The 18,386-nt window shown below is 41.0% G+C and overlaps 1 protein-coding gene across 1 annotated transcript in view; it reads left to right on the top strand.

Annotated features, from left to right (window-relative positions):
• Positions 1-18,386, top strand: part of NWD2 (NACHT and WD repeat domain containing 2) — a 203,842-nt gene that overhangs the window by 174,440 nt on the left and 11,016 nt on the right. The window contains exon 4 of the mRNA XM_007522796.3: positions 16,765-16,968. Within this exon, the coding sequence (XP_007522858.1) occupies positions 16,765-16,968 (204 nt within the window). The remainder of the gene's footprint in view (positions 1-16,764; positions 16,969-18,386) is intronic.

Raw genomic sequence — 18,386 nt, 5'->3', positions numbered from 1 at the left:
TAAGAGAGGTACATTTCCACATAATGCCCACCCCCAGAGCTCCATATCCAATCCCCTCCCCTGATAGCTTTCCTGTTCTTTAACCCTCTGGGAGTATGGAACCAGGATCATTGTGGGATGCAGAAAGTAGAAAGTCTGGCTTCTGTAATTGCTTCCCCAATGAACATGGGTGTTGACCGGTCAATCCTTACTCCCAGACTGTCTCTCTCTTTCCCTAGTTCTGTGGGGTGGGGGCGGGGGGCTCAGAGTCAAATGGTGGGGTCCTCTGCCCAGGGAAGTCAGCTTGGCATCATGGTATCATCTGGAACCCAGTGGCTGAAAAAGAATTAAGATATAAAGCAGAAATCCTTTTTTTTTTTTTTAGAGTTTAAGAATTCCAATGATTTTTTTTTTCTATTGTGAGGGCTTCGCCACACCATGTTGACTTTCTCTGATAGAGATGGGAGTGGGGTGTGAGGGAGAAGACAACACAGCACAAAAGTTCCCTCCAGTGTGCTGGGGGCTGGACACAGGCCTGAGTCACACACATGGCTAATGTCCTTCTTTTTCTTTATTTTATTTTATTTTATTGCCACCAGGGTTATCGCTGAGGCTCTGTGCCTGCACAATAATGATCCACTGCTCCTAACAGCCATTTTTTTTTCTTTTTCTGTTAATTCTTTGTTTTGCTTTATTTTATTTTATTTATTTTTGAGAGAAATGCAAAGAGAGAGAAACATCAGAGCACCGCTCAGCTCTGGCATATGGTGGTATGGGGGATTAAACCTGGAACTTCTGGAGCCTCCAGCATGAGAGTCTGTTTACATAACTATTATGCTATCTCCCCGGCCTCCATTTTCTTTTCTATATATATACATATATATTTACATTTACTTATTTATTTATTTATTGATGTCGTTGTTAGATAGGACAGAGAGAAATGGAGAGGAGGGGAAGACAGAGAGGGGGATAGAAAGATAGACACCTGCAGACCTGCTTCACCGCCTGTGAAGTGACTCCCCTGCAGGTGAGGAGCCAGGGACTCTGGTCCTTGCGCTTTGCGCCACGTGCACTTAACTTGCTGAGCTACTGCCCAACTCCCCATTTTCTTTTCTTTATTTGACAGAACAGAGAGAAATTAAGAGGGGAGGAGGAATTAGAGAGGGAGAAGGCACCTGCAGTACTTTGTTCACTGCTCAGGAAGCTTCCCCACTGCAGGTGGGGAACAGGAGCTTCAACCCAGGTCCTTGCACATAGTAATGTATGTGCTTAGCCAGGTGTGCTGCCACCTGGCCCCGCAAGGCTAAGTTTAATAATTCTTACACGTTCCTGAATTTAGCAAGTCAAGCCACTAAGATTAGGATTGTAATCCATACTTTGGATCCTGTATAAATTAGCTGCAAATTCCAGAATGCTTCTATTCTCTTCATTCTGCTGCCCAACTTTTTCATCCTCATGGTCCCTTACTCTGTACAAATGTTTCTAAAGAATATCAGTGTGCGCAACACTTTCTAGGACTCTTGGGTCCCTGAATGAAAGTCTAACACGTGTGGGGACGATTTTATCTCAAACCACCAAGCAGCCATTCCACCCCAGCCAGATGTCCTACAATTTAACCCAAATCTAACGCCATCACCTGTTGTTAAAATTCGGACGGCTCTAGCTCGGCCGGGCTAGCTTCACGGGCGGGTAACAGAGACGCGGAGACATATGGCTGGGAAGGGAAGCTGTATTTCTTTATTCAGGAACAACGATTCATAAACTAAACCAAACTAATGACCAAACAGAACTCTGCTGTCTCTTTGCCGCGGTGCAAGCACTCTCTCTTACTCTGGAACTCAGGAACTCTCCCCCTGGAACTCTCGAACTCTGGAACTCTGCCACTCAGGAACCCTCTCTCGGGGTTCCTTGGGACGGGGCCAAGCGGGCCCGCGAAATTAGCAGGACTGATTCAATTCTCTTGGCGGGGGAGAACTAGAACCCAATGTAAAGCATACAACAATCACCCTCCCAAAAGGCAGCAACAGATTCAGATGGTTAAGAGATTCTGCCCTGTGAGACTGGTCTCCACCCCCACCTTCAGCCGCTAGTCACAAGCTTAGCAAACACCTGTGCTCCTGCTCTGCGAGTGGTTCCCTGACATAACTCAGAAATTTTCCTTAATCATTGGCTTATTGTAAATAGATATAACTCAGGAGCATCCAGCTGAAAAAGATACATAGGATAAGGCATAAGGGAAAATCCAGGACCTTCTATGCCTTCTCCCTGCATGCCACTCTCCCCAAATCCATATTTGTTTGCCAACCCAGAAGCTCTCTGAACCCTGGCCTTTGAGGTTTATTATTATTATTAATTATTATTATTATTAATGATTTATAAGGGTACAATTCCTTTTGAGTTCTTAATGGAGGCATTATTGTATCTGACTACTAAATTGGAAAAGAGGTAACCTCATCATTTTTAACAGCTGCATAATACTCTATTGTGTATATGTACCACAACTCTCTTAGCCATTCCTCTGTTGTTGGGTATCTGGGTTGCTTCAAAGTTTGGGCAAATACAAACTGTGCTGTTAGGAATGTGCAGATGGTCTTTGCGGATAGGTGTTTTTGTTTTTCCTGGATAAATCCGTAGGAGAGTCATTGCTAGGTCATAAGGTAGGTCCATTTCTTGAATTCTGACTAATCTCAGACTGTTTTCCATAGGGGCTGAACCAATTTGCATGCCCACAAGCAATATAGGAGGGTCCCTTTCCCCCACAGCCTCTCCAACATTTGGTGTTTCTGTCTTTTCAGTCTCACGGGTGTAAAGTAGTATCTAATTATTGTTTACATTTGCATCCCCATGACTGTGACTTTGAGTATTTTTTCATGTGTCTGTTGGCACTTTGGACCTCTTCTTTAGAGAAGATTCTGGATTTGGCTTTTCTCAAAAGTAGTCTCTAGACTAGTTTCTGTTGTTAACATTATTTCATTCTACCAGACCTTTTAGTCACCCATCATTTTAATTTCCAATTTATTTCTCTTATCTTCCCTTGTATCAATCAGTCACAGTTCTCCAGAGAATGTTAGCCAATAGAAAACCATATGTGTAAAATTATCAATGTCATGATCCAGGAAGTGGTACAATGGATAAAGCATTGAACTCTCAAGCAGGAAGTCCCGAGTTCAATCTCCAGCAGCCTATGTACCAGAGTGATGTCTGGTTCCTCTCTCTCTCTCTCCTCCTATTTTTCTCATGAATAAATAAATAAAATCTTTAAAAAATAATTGTTATTATCAATGCCTTATAAATATAAAGTGATGGTTCATTTGATTATGGAAACCAAGAAGTACCATTTTCTGCACTCCACAAAGTGGAGGTCCAGGAAAGCCAACCGTATAGCTCCTGTGTGTGAACAAAGGCCCGAGAACCTGCAACACCAAAGATGTCAGTCCCAGCTGCACATCTGGGCAGAGTACCTTCTTCCCTCCTCTTTGCTTTTTCCATCATAGCAAAGGGAACAGAGGGCGTTGAAATATTCTCCAAGGTGCTGGCAAGCTCATTATGTCATTGTCCTGACTCTGCTATATGATGCCAGGCAAGAAGTGACGGTGTGTTTGGGGGCGGGGCTATCGATGATGGTCGCTATGTAGGAGGGCGGCGAGCAAGTGCTCCTTTGCTATTATAGAAACTGCCCAGCATCAGGCTGGAGTGGGGGAGGGATTAGTGTTTACTGGATGGAAAAAAAAAATCAATTGAAGGGAAAGAGAATGTTATCTCTAAGCCTTTGAAAGCAAAAGCCATGGCTTAGCTGTAGCTCTCTCAGCATAAAAAAGGAGAGAAAGAAGATAGATTAGTAGATTAATTAAATAATAAAGTAGATTAATTAATTATTAATTAAAATAAAGTAGATTAATTAACTAATAGAAATCCCTTCACCTTTAGGTTTTAATTTAGAAGGAATTCAACACTTGAGTGTATTTCTTTTTTTTAATTTTTTTAATATTTATTTTCCCTTTTGTGGCCCTTGTTGCTTTTCGCTGTTGTTGTAGTTATTGTTGTTGTTATTGACGTATTGTTGTTAGGACAGAGAGAAATGGAGAGAGGAGGGGAAGACAGAGAGGGGGAGAGAAAGATAGACACCTGAGACCTGCTTCACCACTTGTGAAGCAACTCCCCTGCAAGTGGGGAGCTGGAGGCTCAAACCAGGATCCTTACTCTGGTCCTCGTGCTCAGAGTGTATTTCTTAAAAAAAGAAAATGGTAAAATCCAAGTAACGTAAAATTAACCATTATAGGGTGTTGGAATGCTTCTAAGACCCCTTCTGTTTCATTGGTTTAATCTCACCTGCTTAACACTGTATTCTATTTACATAACCACTGTTAACTAAGCACTGACCTGCCTGCAGGGCATTGGTTTAATCCCCACTGGTTCATGATGTCTTTTTGCTCTGCCCCCTCTCGTAGTACACCCTGATTTGCACCAGTCACTTTCCGCTCCACCCTCTCTACATCACATCCTGTTTCCACCCTACTTGGCGAGTATATATATAAGGACAGGATTGTGATTATAGTTAGTTTTAGATAGCTTAGATTGCGCTGCGTTCCACATGAATAAAGAGATACTGCGTACCAGCCATGAGTCCCTGGTCTGTCTCCCGCCCGCGAAGCTAGCTAGCCCGGCAATAGGGAGTCGGTCAGTAGCACAGCGGGTTAAACGCACACGGCGCAAAGCATAAGGACCAGAGTAAAGATCCCGGTTCGAGCCCTCAGCTCCCCACCTACAGGGGAGTCGCTTCACAAGCGGTGAAGGAGGTCTGTAGGTATCTGTCTTTCTCTCCCCCTCTCTGTCTTCCCCTCCTCTCTCTATTTCTCTCTCTCCTATCCAGCAACAAAGACAACAACAATAACTACAACAATAAAACAAGGGCAACAAAAGGGAATAAATAAATACATAATAATAAAAATTAACCATTATAAAGCAGACAAGTCAGTAACATTTACTACACTTACAGTATTGTGTAACTGCCCTCTATCTAGTTACAAAGTATCTCGAAGAAATCTTGTGACAGAATTTTCTGTGCAGAAAATATAAAGACGTTAGGACATCATCTTAGACTTCATAATCCATTTGGACTTAATGCTCAATTTCTGTTTGAGCACCGGACTATTGCTTCCTGCCTAAATAGAATCACATATCTTCAGTAATTGTACTACCTCAATTTTCCACTAAATTCTCTTGCAAAAGAGGGAAGTTGACTTAACCAATAAAAAAAATATAATTTCTTGTGCTTTAGGGTCAGAAGGATGTGGAAATGTGTCTCTTCTTTGCTGGCTGGAATAAACAGTCCATTACCAGGTGACAGAGAAGGAACCTTCTTGCTCACAGTTTCTGCAACAACTCAAGGGGTCCTCATAGATACTGACTGATTGATTAAAAATTTATCCAGTGTCCTATCCCACTAGGAAAAGATAAAAACAGGCTGAGAGTATGGATCGACCTCCCAACAACCTTTGCCAGAGGAGAAGCATCAATGAAAGGAAAGTAAATCTGGAAAATGCCAGAGGAAGCCAGGGACGGTTTCACTTATCTGAAAGAGAAGAGGGAAAAAAAGGAAAAACACGGGAGTCCAGTGGTAGTGTAGCAGGTTAAACGCAGGTGGTGCAAAGCACAAGGACTAGCGTAAGGATCCTTGTTCGAGCCCTCCCCACCTGCAGGGGAGTCGCTTAACAGGCGGTGAAGCAGGTCTGCAGGTGTCTATCTTTCTCTCCACCTCTCTGTCTTCCCCTCCTCTCTCCATTTCTCTCTGTCCTATCCAACAACAATGACAGCAATAACAATGACAACAATAAACAATAAGGGCAACAAAAGGGAAAATAAATATTTTTAAAAAGGAAAAACACTTGGAAGTAATAATAGGTGTAGAGATGAACTAGAAGGGAAGTGAAGGTATGGGGGAAAATATATATTTTTACAAAGATACAGTTACAGAATTAGCCCATATCAGTGACCTTGGGAGAACTACTGTAGTTTCCAATGAAGGGATAGGACACGGAACTCTGGTGGTGGGAATGCTATGGAATTATACCCCTATTATCTTACAATTTTATAAATCAATATTAAATCACCAATAAAAGTTTTTAAAAAATCCATCTAGCCACTGCCACTCTCACTGCTGGCCTCCTAGCCGTGTTCCTTCACATCTGCCTGCTCTGATCTGCTGTACTTTGCAACTGAGTTGAACTAACTCTAAAATTGACTGACTGCAAGAGACCCGATTTGTGTGGTTTCTCAGCACTTTGACCTCAGAGAAGCCCATAGTTCTTCCTGGAAACATATAATAGCAAACTTCTCTTTTGCTAGTTCCTCTTTTTTTGTGATTTCTGAAACAGTAAGACTGGACTGAGGCAACACCCTGCCTTTGACTCCTGAAAAGTAACTGCTTCATGATTTATGAGCTTTCCACCTAAAGGGAAAATCGATAAAAGGAAAGACTTGGGGAGAACAATCCAATAAGTAACTTTAAGCCTAGAACACATTATTAGTTCTCTGAAGTTCTGTATTACCACTTTATATATAGCAGGCACTCAATAGATATTTGAATTGGATCAGGATATTTTCTCTTTCCTGTTAATTGCTAGGCTGAGGAGCATTTTACCTTACTGTATTGACCAAATAATGATGATAGCAGTTGGTGCCAGCTGCTCAACTCGAATAATTATTTTTAAAAGCCTCTGATTTTTGTGATGATCTGTTACGCTCCCTTATATCCTGTCCTTTCAATGCCTGCTGACCATTATTCATGAGACTCTTGCATTCACTGTCCTCAGTAGTGTTTCTCAAAGTCTGAATTCATTTATAAGCTTGCTGTAAAATACAGATTCTGGGGTCCCCAATGATAGTGTTCCTCAGGTTGAAAACTGATCTTGACACCCATGGTATAATCAGCATCCTGGATAATCCAGAAGCTGGTAAACTGGGAAGCACATTGATCTAGAGATTTGGCCCTGCCCTAGACCCTGGGACCAACCTTATTTAACTCAGGAGAAACACAAAAAGTCAACAGATCGTTAATTACTGCTGTAGTGATGGCAGTCCTGTCCTGGGACATGTTCTGGTTTCACTAGTTACTATAGAGAATTCTTGCCCCTCCTCCCCCAAATCTAGCTGGCTGTTGGTAGCTCGGTTCATGGTATTCCTGAACTTCACTGGCTGCCTCATGGAGAATTGTCCATTATTAAATCCCACGATGTTCTGCGTACCCCACAAGCTCTCCACCCGTGACCCAACTCCATTTATGTCTTTTCGGACTACTGCAGTTGAGAAGTTCTCTTATTCCTTACTTTGAATGGTTTGCTGAATGGCTCTCCCAGCACCAAAATATCTGTCCTCAGATGGCCCTGACTGAGGGAAATTCTCACAGGCCTTATCTGAGAAGAGCCAATAGAAGCAGGCTAATTATTCGATTGGCTACCCTTAAAAAGATCATTCTCACAGGCCTTATCTGGGAAGAGCCAATAGAAGCAGGCTAATTATTCGATTGGCTACCCTTAAAAAGATCACACAATGCTGGGGGGGGGGTTAAATTGTTATGTGGAAAACTGAGAAATGTTACACACATGTACAAAGTACTGTATTTTACTGTCTAATATAAATAATTCCCCCAATAACGGGTTTTTTTTAAAGCACTCACCCTTCCAACTATGACACCATCTCCCCAGACAATAACCTAGGTCCACCTGCATATTAGATGTCAGGCTGAGGCAAAAACTAGTGAAGTCATGGGCCCTCTGGAGTATACCTAAAATAGAGCTCTACTAGCTTTTTCCAAAACGGAGACTTCAAATCTTCATCTGCAATATTTTTGCCTTTAGGTTCATGATTAGTCAACAATTTGTTCTACATTATATCTTAACTCTTTTTCAGCCACCAGATTCCAGATGCTACCATGATGCCAATCTGACTTCCTTGGGCTGAGGACTCCACCATGTGTCTTGGAGCCCTGCCTTCCCAGAGCCTTGCCCCACTAAGGGAAGAGAGAGACAGGATGGAAATGTGGTTCGACCTGTCAACGCCCATGTTCATCGGAGAAGCAATTACAGAAGCCAGACCTTCCACCTTCTGCACCCCACAATGTCCCTTAGTCCATGCTCCCAGAGGGATAAAGAATAGGGAAGCTATCAAGGGAGGGGGTTGGATCTGGAGCTCTGGGGGTGGGTACTGTGTGGAAATGTACCCCTCTTATCCTATGGTCTTGTCAGTATTTCGATTTTATAAAGAAAAAGTGAATTAATTAATAAAAATCACACACCCACAGCCCATGTATCTGTAGAAGAATAAGAGCCCACACTAGCTCATCTGCTCAAGTTGAGCACAAGACTTGGTTGAAGAAGCAGCATTAAGTACCTGGGCTGGGAGCTAGACCACCCAGGAAGAGTGCATGGCTCAGGGTTCCAAAAGGCAGCAGCACCTGGGACCACTGAAGATTCAGAGGTAGTGGAGTGATGCTGTGATGCTTCCCCACACCACCCCTACTGCCCCCCTTTTTGAAATAAAAATTTTGAAAAATTTAGCCTGAGGACAACAGAACATGCACGCACAAGGCCCTGGCATGCCAAAAGAAAAAATAAAGAAGTACTTTCAGATAACATTATTTCTGTTATAAAGAATGGGCCCAAACAAATGAAAGTGTTTCTAATTGACCCACAGGCTAATATGCTACATTAGAATATAGCACCTTTATCTCACAGGAGCCTTCTTAAAACCCTCACCTGTGATGCTGATGTAATGGAGACCAGGAATGTGGAATCCTCTTTATTTATTTATTTGTTTATTTATTTATTTATATAAAGGAAACACTGACAAAATCATAGGATAAGAGGGGTCCAGCTCCACACAGTTCACACCACTAGAACTTCGTATCCCATCCCCTCTCCCGATAGCTTTCCTATTCTTTATCCCTCTGGGAGTATGGACCCAAGGTCATTGTGGGGTGCAGAAGGTGGAAGGTCTGGCTTCTGTAATTGCTTCCTTCCTGAACATGGGCATTGACAGGTCGATCCATACTCCCAGCCTGTCTCTCTCTTTCCCTAGTAGGGCAGGGTTCTGGGGAATTGGAGCTCTGGGACACAATGGTGGGGTCTTCTGTCTAGGGAATTCCGGTTGAGGCATTTGAATTTATTTTGGCTGTGCACAGCCACAGAAATAACAGATTGCCCCTTCCTCCTGCCTGATCTTTGAGATTAATACTGAGCACAACTGAGCTTGAAACAGTGAGTTCAGTTAGCCAAAATCACTTCAGTAAGTGACTCAGGAGGTGGTGATATCTTAAGGAGAAAGACAGGATATGGCCCAACCACAGAGGTGTTTAAACAGTACCTCCTAGAAGACTGATCTATTGAAGTGAAGGTTCCTGACAGGCTGGTAGGTTTCCTTATTGAAAGCCTACCAAATTCCCAGGTATTGTTGATCCTGCTGGAAACACACTTTGAGAGGCACAATCTTAAAGAAATATTTAGAGCTAGGTTTTACAACCTGTTGCTTTCATCATTACAAAATAATACTATATATAACCAAAAAAGCGTTTTTTAATTTTTTTTTATGTTTATATATTTTTCCTTTTGTTGCCCTTGTTTTTTTATTGTTGTAGTTGTTGTTGTTATTGATGCCATTGTTGTTGGGTAGGACAGAGAGAAATGGAGAGAAGAGAGGAAGAGAAAGATAGACACCTGCAGACCTGCTTCAAGATCTGTGAAGCGACTCCCCTGCAGGTGGGGAGCCGGGGACTGGAACCGGGATCTTTATGCTTGTCCTTGCGCCACCTGCACTTAACCCGCTGCACTACCACCCAACTCCCAAAAGTTTTTACTATGAAGGTAAAAAATACATACCAAACCCAAGTACATCTGTACCCACCAATGCAAGAATACAGTCATTAATAGCTTTGCTTGTATCTTTATAAAATCCCTCTTATGTGTGCACGTATGTACATAGCATACATATACATATATATATACACTGCTCCCTCACACATGTACATTATCAGAATCTTCTTGAACATTCTATTATTTATTTTTACTAGTGATTTTATAATGATCAAGAAGATTGTAAGGTAACAGGGGTACAATTCCATATAGTTCCTACCACCAAAGTTCCATATCTAGTCCCCTCCATTATGAAAAACTAGTATAGTCCAGGGCCCTTTGGAATATAACTAAAATAGGCCTACTAACAGGCTACAAAACGGAGACCCTCAAATCATCATCTGCAATATTCTAGCCTTTAGGTTCATGATCAACAATTCATTCAGCCCCCAGGTTACAGATGCTACCATGATGCCAACCAGACATCTTGTTTCTTTTTCTTTTTCTTTTTTTTAATTTCTTTATTGGAGAATTACTGTTTTACATTCGACAGTAAGTACAATAGTTTGTACATGCATAACATTTTCAAGTTTTCCATAACAATACAACCCTGACTAGGTCCTCTTTTTGGGCCTGTATTCTCTACCCCACACACCCCAGAGTCTTTTACTTTGGTGCAATACACCAATTCCAGTTAAGGTTCTACTTGTGATTTCTTTTCTGATCTTGTTTTTCAACTTCTGCCTGGGAATGAGATCATCCCATATTCATCCTTCTGTTTCTGATTTATTTCACTTAACATGAATTTTTCAAAGTCCATCCAAGATCGGCTGAAAATGGTAAAGTCACCAGTTTTTATAGCTGAGTAGTATTCCATTGTGTATATATACCACAACTTGCTCAGACACTCATCTGTTGTTGGACACCTAGGTTGCTTCCAGGTTTTGGCTATTACAAATTGTGCTGCTAGGAATATATATGTACACAGATCTTTTTGGATAGGTGTGTTGGGTTCCTTAGGATATATCCCCAGGAGAAGAATTGCAGGATCTTAGGGATCTTACTTGTACTTTTTCTTGTTTCCTAATGTGTGCTTGTATGGCTATCAACTGCCCTCTCAGTACTGCCTTAGCTGTGTCCCAAATATTTTGATAGCTTCTGCCTTCATTTTCATTGAACTCTTGAAACATTTTGATTTCTTCCTTGTTTTTCTCTTTGACCCAGTATTTGTCAGTAGTGTAATGTTGAGCTTCCACATTTTGGGACTATTACTAATCTTCTGTTGATTGTTAAGTGTTAGTTTAATTTGACTGTGGTCTGAGAAGATGCTTGGGATGATTTCAATGCTCTTGAATTTGTTGACGCTGTCTTTGTGGCCTAACTTATGGTCTTTCCTTGAGAATGGCCCATGTTGACTTGAGTAAAATGTGTATTCCAGTTTCTTGGGATGTATGCCTCTGAAAATGTCCAATCGTTCTGGTTTATCTGTCTCCTCATTTAGCTCCCTCATGTCTTTATTGATTTTCTCCCTGGATGATCTGTCAAGTTGAGAGGGTGGGGTGTTGAAGTCCTCTACTATGAGTGTGCTGCTGTTAATATATTGCTGTGGCTCTTTCAGTAGATGTTTGACATATTTAGATGGCTTCTCATTGGGTGCATAGATGTTAATAATTGATAAGTCTTCTTGATTGACTGATCCTCTGATCATTAAGTAGTGTCGATCCCTCTCTTTTTTAACTTTATTTATTTTGAAATCTATCATGTCAGATATAAGAATAGCTGTTCCTGCCCTTTTTTGTGGGCCATTAGATTGTGTGATAGTTTTCCATCCTTTTACTTTGAGTCTGTGTTTGTCTTGTTGAGTTTGGTGAGTTTCCTGTAGACAGCAAATTGTTGGGTTGTGTTTTCTTATCTATCTTCCTACTTTGTGCCTTTTAACAGGTGAATTCAGGCCATTGACATTTATTGATATCAAATATTGAAGATATTTTAATGTAATTCTTAGAGATATTTGGAGTTTTCTGATATAAGGCATATTTATGGTGGTCTGGCTGTTTATAGGAGAACTTTCAGAACTTTTGTCAGGGCCGGCTTGGTGATAGTTGATTCTTTTAACTATTGCCTGTCTAAGAAGGTTTTGATGCCTCCATCTAGACTGAATGATAGTCTAGCAGGATACAGTAGTCTTGGTTGAAAGCCTTTCTCATTGAGTACTCGATAGATATCTTTCCATTCTCTTCTGGCCTATAGCGTTTATGTGAAGAAGTCTACTGCTAATCTTATGGGTTTTCTTCTGTAGGTGACTCTTTGTTTTTCTCTTGCAGCCTTCAGGATCCTTTCTTTATCCTTATTCCTTTCCATTCTAAATATGATGTGTCTTGGTGTCTTTAAGTCTGGGTTAATTCTGTTTGGGATCCTCTGGGCTTCTTGAACCTTTATGTCTTTGATGTTGTCTAGACTAGAGAAGTCCTCAGCTATTATGCCCTGAAGAATGCTTTCTTCCTCTGTTAAGCCAGTAATGTGTATATTATTTCTTTTGAACTCATCCAATAGGTCTCTGTTGTTGTTTTCAGTATCTCTTAATCTCTTTTTGACATCTCTGACTTCTTTTTTTAGTTGTCTCTAATTTGTCCTTGATCTTGCTAATTCTGTCTTCAGCCTCATTTATTCTGTTATCTCTCCCCTCTACTTTTTTTCTGGCGCTCATCTATTTTGTTACCCTGTTCTGATACTGTTTTAGCTTATTCAGCTAGGTGTTTTTTGTTTTTGTTTTTGTTTATGTTTTTGCCTCCAGGGTTTTTCTGGGACTCAGTGCCTGCACCATGAATCCACTGCTCCTGGAGGCCATTTTTTTTCCCTTTTGTTGCCATTGTTGTTGTAGCCTTGTTGTGGTTATTATTGTTGTTCTTGATGTTGCTCGTTGTTGGATAGGATAGAGAGAAATTGAGAGAGGAAGGGAAGACAGAGAAGGGGAGAGAAAGCTAGACACCTATAGACCTGCGTCACCACCTGTGAAGCGACTCGCCTGCAGGTGGGGAGCCAGGGGATCAAGCTGTGAACTGTGATCCTTATGCTGGTCCTGGTGCTTTGTGTCACCGGTGCTTAACCTGCTGGACTACCTCCCGACACCCGCTAGTTGTGTTCTTAGTTCAGCTATTTCAGCTTTCAGTTCTCTAATAACCTTGAGATAATTAGTGCTTTCTTCCAGAGTCTCATTTGTTGTTTCTGCATTTCTGATGACAATTCTTTCAAACTTTTTACTCACTCCTGTGATTATGTCCTTAACTAGTGTTTGGATGTTGACCTCATTATTTTGTCCTTCATCCTTTGGGGGGCTTTTAGCTGGACTCTTGTCCTGGTTCATTTCTCCGATATTTCTTCTTGTTGGTTTAACCATTTTATATAGTATGTTATGAGGTCCATCTCTCAGTACATCGCTGATTGTCAGAGAATGCAAATAAAGACAACACTGAGATACCACTTCACTCCTGTGAGAATGGCATACATCAAAAAGGACAGCAGCAACAAATGCTGGAGAGGCTGTGGGGGCAGACAAACCCTTCTGAGGTGCTGGGGGGAATGTAAATTGGTCCAACCTCTGTGGAGAGCAATCTGGAGAAGTCTCACAAGGCTAGACATGGACCTTCCATATGATACAGTAATTCCTCTCCTGGGGATATACCCCAAGGATTCCATAATGCCCAATCAAAAAGATATGTGTACACCTATGTTCATAGCAGCACAATTCATAATAGCTAAAACCTGGAAGCAACCCAGGCGCCCAACAACAGATGAGTGGCTGAGAAAGCTGTGATATATATACACAATGGAATACTATGCAGCTATTAAGAACAATGACCCCACCTTCTCTGACCCATCTTGGATGGAGCTAGAAGGAATTATGTTAAGTGAACTAAGTCAGTAAGATAAAGATGAGTATGGGATGATCCCACTCATCAACAGAAGTTGAGAAAGAAAAACAGAAAGGGAAACTAAAAGCAGGATCTGACTAGATTGAAAGTAGTTTTTTACCAAAGTAAAAACCCTGTGGTGACGGGGAGGGTGGACATTTGGCTTTCAGGGGTGGCGGGGGGCGGGGTTAGGTGGGAAGAGACACAGTCTTTTGGTGGTGGGAATGGTGTCTATGTACACTCCTATTAAATAGTAATCATATAAATCACTAATTAATATGAGAGGAGAAAATTGATTGTATGTCTCAAACTTTTTAAAACACAGACTGAGTCTTTTTAATACATAGGCTGAGTCTTTGATTTGGTGACTCTCTCAAAAGCCTAGACCAGGAAGAACAGAAACAACCAGTGGCACAGCTATATACAAGATGTTGGGTATTGTACAGCAAATCCTAACAGGGGGACTTTTCAAAGTTAACCCAATTACCAAATAATGTGATGATAACATTAACTATCCATTGTCTTCTTGAACCCTATGACATCAGGAACCTCACATTTCCACTATAGAGCCTATATTTCCCCCCCAGTCCTGGAGCCTTAGGGTGGGGCTTACTTTCCTGCATACTTCTTTCAATTCATATCAAATAATATTGCATCCACTAATCACAACCTCATCAATGCAACAAGTGCCACCTCAGCATGCTTCACTTCAGACTGTGTCCAGAGACTTCAGGTGTGGAATGACAACCGTTCAGCTTCATTACTCAGCCACCAGGTTCCAGATGCCAGCAGGATGCCGACCAGACTTCCCTGGACAGACGACCCCACCAGTATGTCCTGGAGCTCTGCTTCCCCAGAGACCCACCCTTCTAGGGAAAAAGAGAGGCAGGCTGGGAGTATGGATCAACCAGTCAATGTCCATGTTCAGCGGGGAAGCAATTACAGAAGCCAGACCTTCCGCCTTCTACAACCCACAAAGACCTTGGGTCCATACTCCCAGAGAGTGAAAGACTAGGAAAGCTATCAGGGTAAGGGATGGGATATAGAGATCTGGTGGTGGGAATTGTGTGGAGTTGTACCCCTCCTATCCTACAGTTTTGTTAATGTCTCCTTTTTTAAATTAATTAATTAATTAATTTTTAATTAATTAATTAATTTTTAAAAAAGAATAGTAAAGCTATCAGGAGAGGGGATACGGTGTTCTAGTGGTGGGAATTGTGTGGAGTTGTACTCCTCTTATCCTGTGGGTTTTGTCAGTGTTTCCTTTTTATAAATAAAAATTAAATAAAATAAATAACTATTTATTTTTAAAAAAGGAAGCTTCCATATTCTTAATCCCTCTGGGAATGTGGACCAGAATTCTTTATAGAGTGCAAAAGGTAGAAGTAACTGGCTTCTGTAACTGCTTCTCTGCTTGACATGGACGTTGGCGGATTGATCCGATGCCCCCAGCCTGTTTGTAGCTTTCCCTAGTGGGGTGTAGGGCCTTGGGGAGATGGGACTTCAAGACACATTGGTGAGATCCTCTGTCCAGGGAAATCAAGATGGCATCATAGTAGCGTCTGCAAATGCACATTCTGTTTTGTAACTTTTCTTTTTATAAACATCTATATCCATATAGTACTAAGAAGTGTATTGTAAGCATCTTTCAATGTCCACACACTTCTAGAGCATATTTTACTATTCTTTGAGTAAAGGTGCTATAATACATTTAAATATTCCCATTTCTGGACACCTAGGCTGTTAGACCAACTCTTCCCTATTAAGACAGACTCAACATAAATATTCTGACAAGTCTTTATGTCTTTATTTCCTAACTACCAAATCCCAGAAGAAAGTGACCTGGTTTCTTTAAATACATATATGAAGGCTTTAATACAGACTGCCAGGATACCTTCAAGAAAATGCTGGGTCCATTTATAGGTCATCAACACAATGTGGCTGTTTTCTCACACAATCTCATAACACTCTGCACATGTTTCTCCTTGGCAATTTTCTATGGAGAAAGTGATATTTCGTTTCTATTTTGAATCATTTTCAGTCAGCACTGGTGTAGATGGTAGAATAACATCCAGTGATTTCATGCCTCTTTCACTTGTAGCCGAGTAAATCCAGGGCTGATAGTCATATTGTAAATTCTGCAGAGCAATTCTTTTTTTTTTATACATTGTCATAAATAGAAATCTATTGACTTTAATGCTTTGCCAAAAGAGCCAGCTTTTAGTTTTGTTCTCGAACGTTTTTCAGTTCCCTTATTTGAAAGTTTATAAGTCTGATATTTCCTAGGATATAGCCTGTCATTCTCTTTTGCCATAAATAAGCAAACTCTTTATTTCGGAGTAGAACAACTTTTGCTACCATATATAAATCTGTGGGAAATAAATTTGCTACAAAATTGAGTATTGGGAATTTTTCTGATATATACGATCTCAATTCTCAACTTGTGAATGAACTATAATTAAAATATGGTTTATCTAACTTTATTTGTGATGTAAAGTATAGGGGGCCTGGAAGATGGCTCATCTGGTAGACTACACTTTGCCATGATGAAGACCTGGGCTCGAGCCCCAAGACACCACATGGTAGCACCATGCACAAGAGGTAGCATCACAAGCAGTGGATCAGTGCTGTTCTTCTCTCTCTCTTTCTCTGCCACCTCCATATGGAAAAAGAGAAAGGAAGGAAGGAAGGAAGGGAGAGAAAGAAAAGAGAGGACAGAAAAAAGAGTCTTCAAGGGGGTGGTGGAATTCTACAGGTACAAAGGCGAAGAGCGAAAAGGAAAGAAAGGGGGGGGGGTAAAGGAGGATGGAAGGAAGACGGGCTTGCAAGAGAAGAAGGAAAAAAAGTTTAAAAGTTGTCATTAAACAGAAAGTAGTGATGGAACACCGCTTCTCTTGGTATCTATTCACATTTATTGAGTCGCCACATGTTCTGAATACTAAATGGAATTTTTTTTTTGTTGTTTTGATTTTTTTTTTTTTTTTTTTTTTTGGTGATACATTAAACTGAATTTTCTTGTTGATACACAGGGACTATTAGGTGAAAAATATGGGAACATCCGAATCCCAGGAGAAGTTGAAGCCTCAGAGTTTGAAATGATTTTGGATGCTGCCATTGAGGCGAAGCTGGACACTAAGTTACTGGAAGAGTGGTACTGCCGAGATGAGAACTCGGTGCCAGCAGCTTATTACCTCAGACCCAAATCAGAAATGCTGAAGAGCAATAAAAATGTGGTAAGCTACCCTGCTCCCCAAAGTGTCTATTTGTGCATTGTGTTAAATGTTTATGTCAAAGTTATTTACCTTTTGTTATTGTTTGTTACTGTGGTTGTTGTTTGATGCCAAGAACTGAACCCAGTGCCTCGTACACTGGTGGAGCAGAGAAAGTGCTCCACCACTGAGCTGCATCCTCTCTATTCACTTTAGTCAAAAACAAAATCCAAACCTACGGAACCTCCCACTAATTTTTTAACTTGCTTTATTTTTTACGTATTATTTGTTGATCTTAACATCTCACTCTTTCCAGGCGTTATTTCCTTCTTCCTCAAGTGCATCTTTTTGGAAGTTTCATTAAGTAAAATCTCCTAGAGATAAACACAGAGTCTGTCTGAAAATATTTTTATTTTCCCATTTTGCTATTCTATGGCTATTTATTCTAATTGATATGTTTATGCCAGGCTCCCTATACTTGTGAGTTTACGTATTCTATTCTGTAAAATTCTCAGTATCTTATCAAATAACTTCTTTTTTATTCCCTGTTCTTTCCTTCTTGTTTTATACTTGATTTTTATTTAATTTACTTATTTTGGATAGAGACAGAAATTAAGAGAGAAGGGAAAGAGGGAGAAAGAGAGACACATACTTTACCACTCTTAAAGCTTTCCCCTTGCAGGTAGGAAGTGGGAACTTGAACCCAGGTCCCTATGGTAATGTATGCACTCAACCAGGTGCACTACCGCCTAGCCCCTCAAATTTTTTTCTTCCTTTTTTTTGCCTCCAGGGTTATTGTTGGGGCTCAGTGCCTGCACCATGAATCCACTGCTCCTGGAGGCCATTTTTCCCCCTTCTGTTGCCCTTGTTGTGGTTATTATTATTATTGTTGTTGATGTCGTTCGTTGTTGGATAGGACAGAGAGAAATGGAGAGAGGAGGAAAAGACAGAGAGGGGGAGAGAGAGATAGACACCTGTAGACCTGCTTCATCACCAGTGAAGTGACTCCCCTGCAGGTCGGGAGCCGGGGGCTCGAAACAAGATCCTTACACTGGTCCTTGTGCTTTGCGCCACATGTGCTTAACCCGCTGCGCTACCACCTGACACCCTTTTTCTTCTTTTTTGTCAACTCTGTTTATACACTGAGTTTTCAAGTTCAACAGTCATGCTATTTAAAAGGTTTTGGAGGTGAGGCTTTTAAAAATTTGCCTACCTATTCCTATAGTCTTCCCTTTTTAATCCAATTCTACTAACATTCCACACATCATATATCTGATTCTTATGTAGAATCTTGAAATGAGATTGGCTCATGGATTGATGGAAATGTTATCCTTCTCCTCAGCTTAGTTCCCTCACATATGTGTCTACATGGCTCCTGAAACAGGTAAAAGAGAAAGAAGATGAGTGGACCTATTCATTGCTCAGAATTCTTAGAGAGCAAT

The sequence above is a fragment of the Erinaceus europaeus genome, chromosome 3 (assembly GCF_950295315.1).
Source record: "Erinaceus europaeus chromosome 3, mEriEur2.1, whole genome shotgun sequence".
In the NCBI taxonomy this organism is placed as follows: Eukaryota; Metazoa; Chordata; class Mammalia; order Eulipotyphla; family Erinaceidae; genus Erinaceus; species Erinaceus europaeus.
This window is presented reverse-complemented; position numbering and strand designations above follow the sequence as displayed.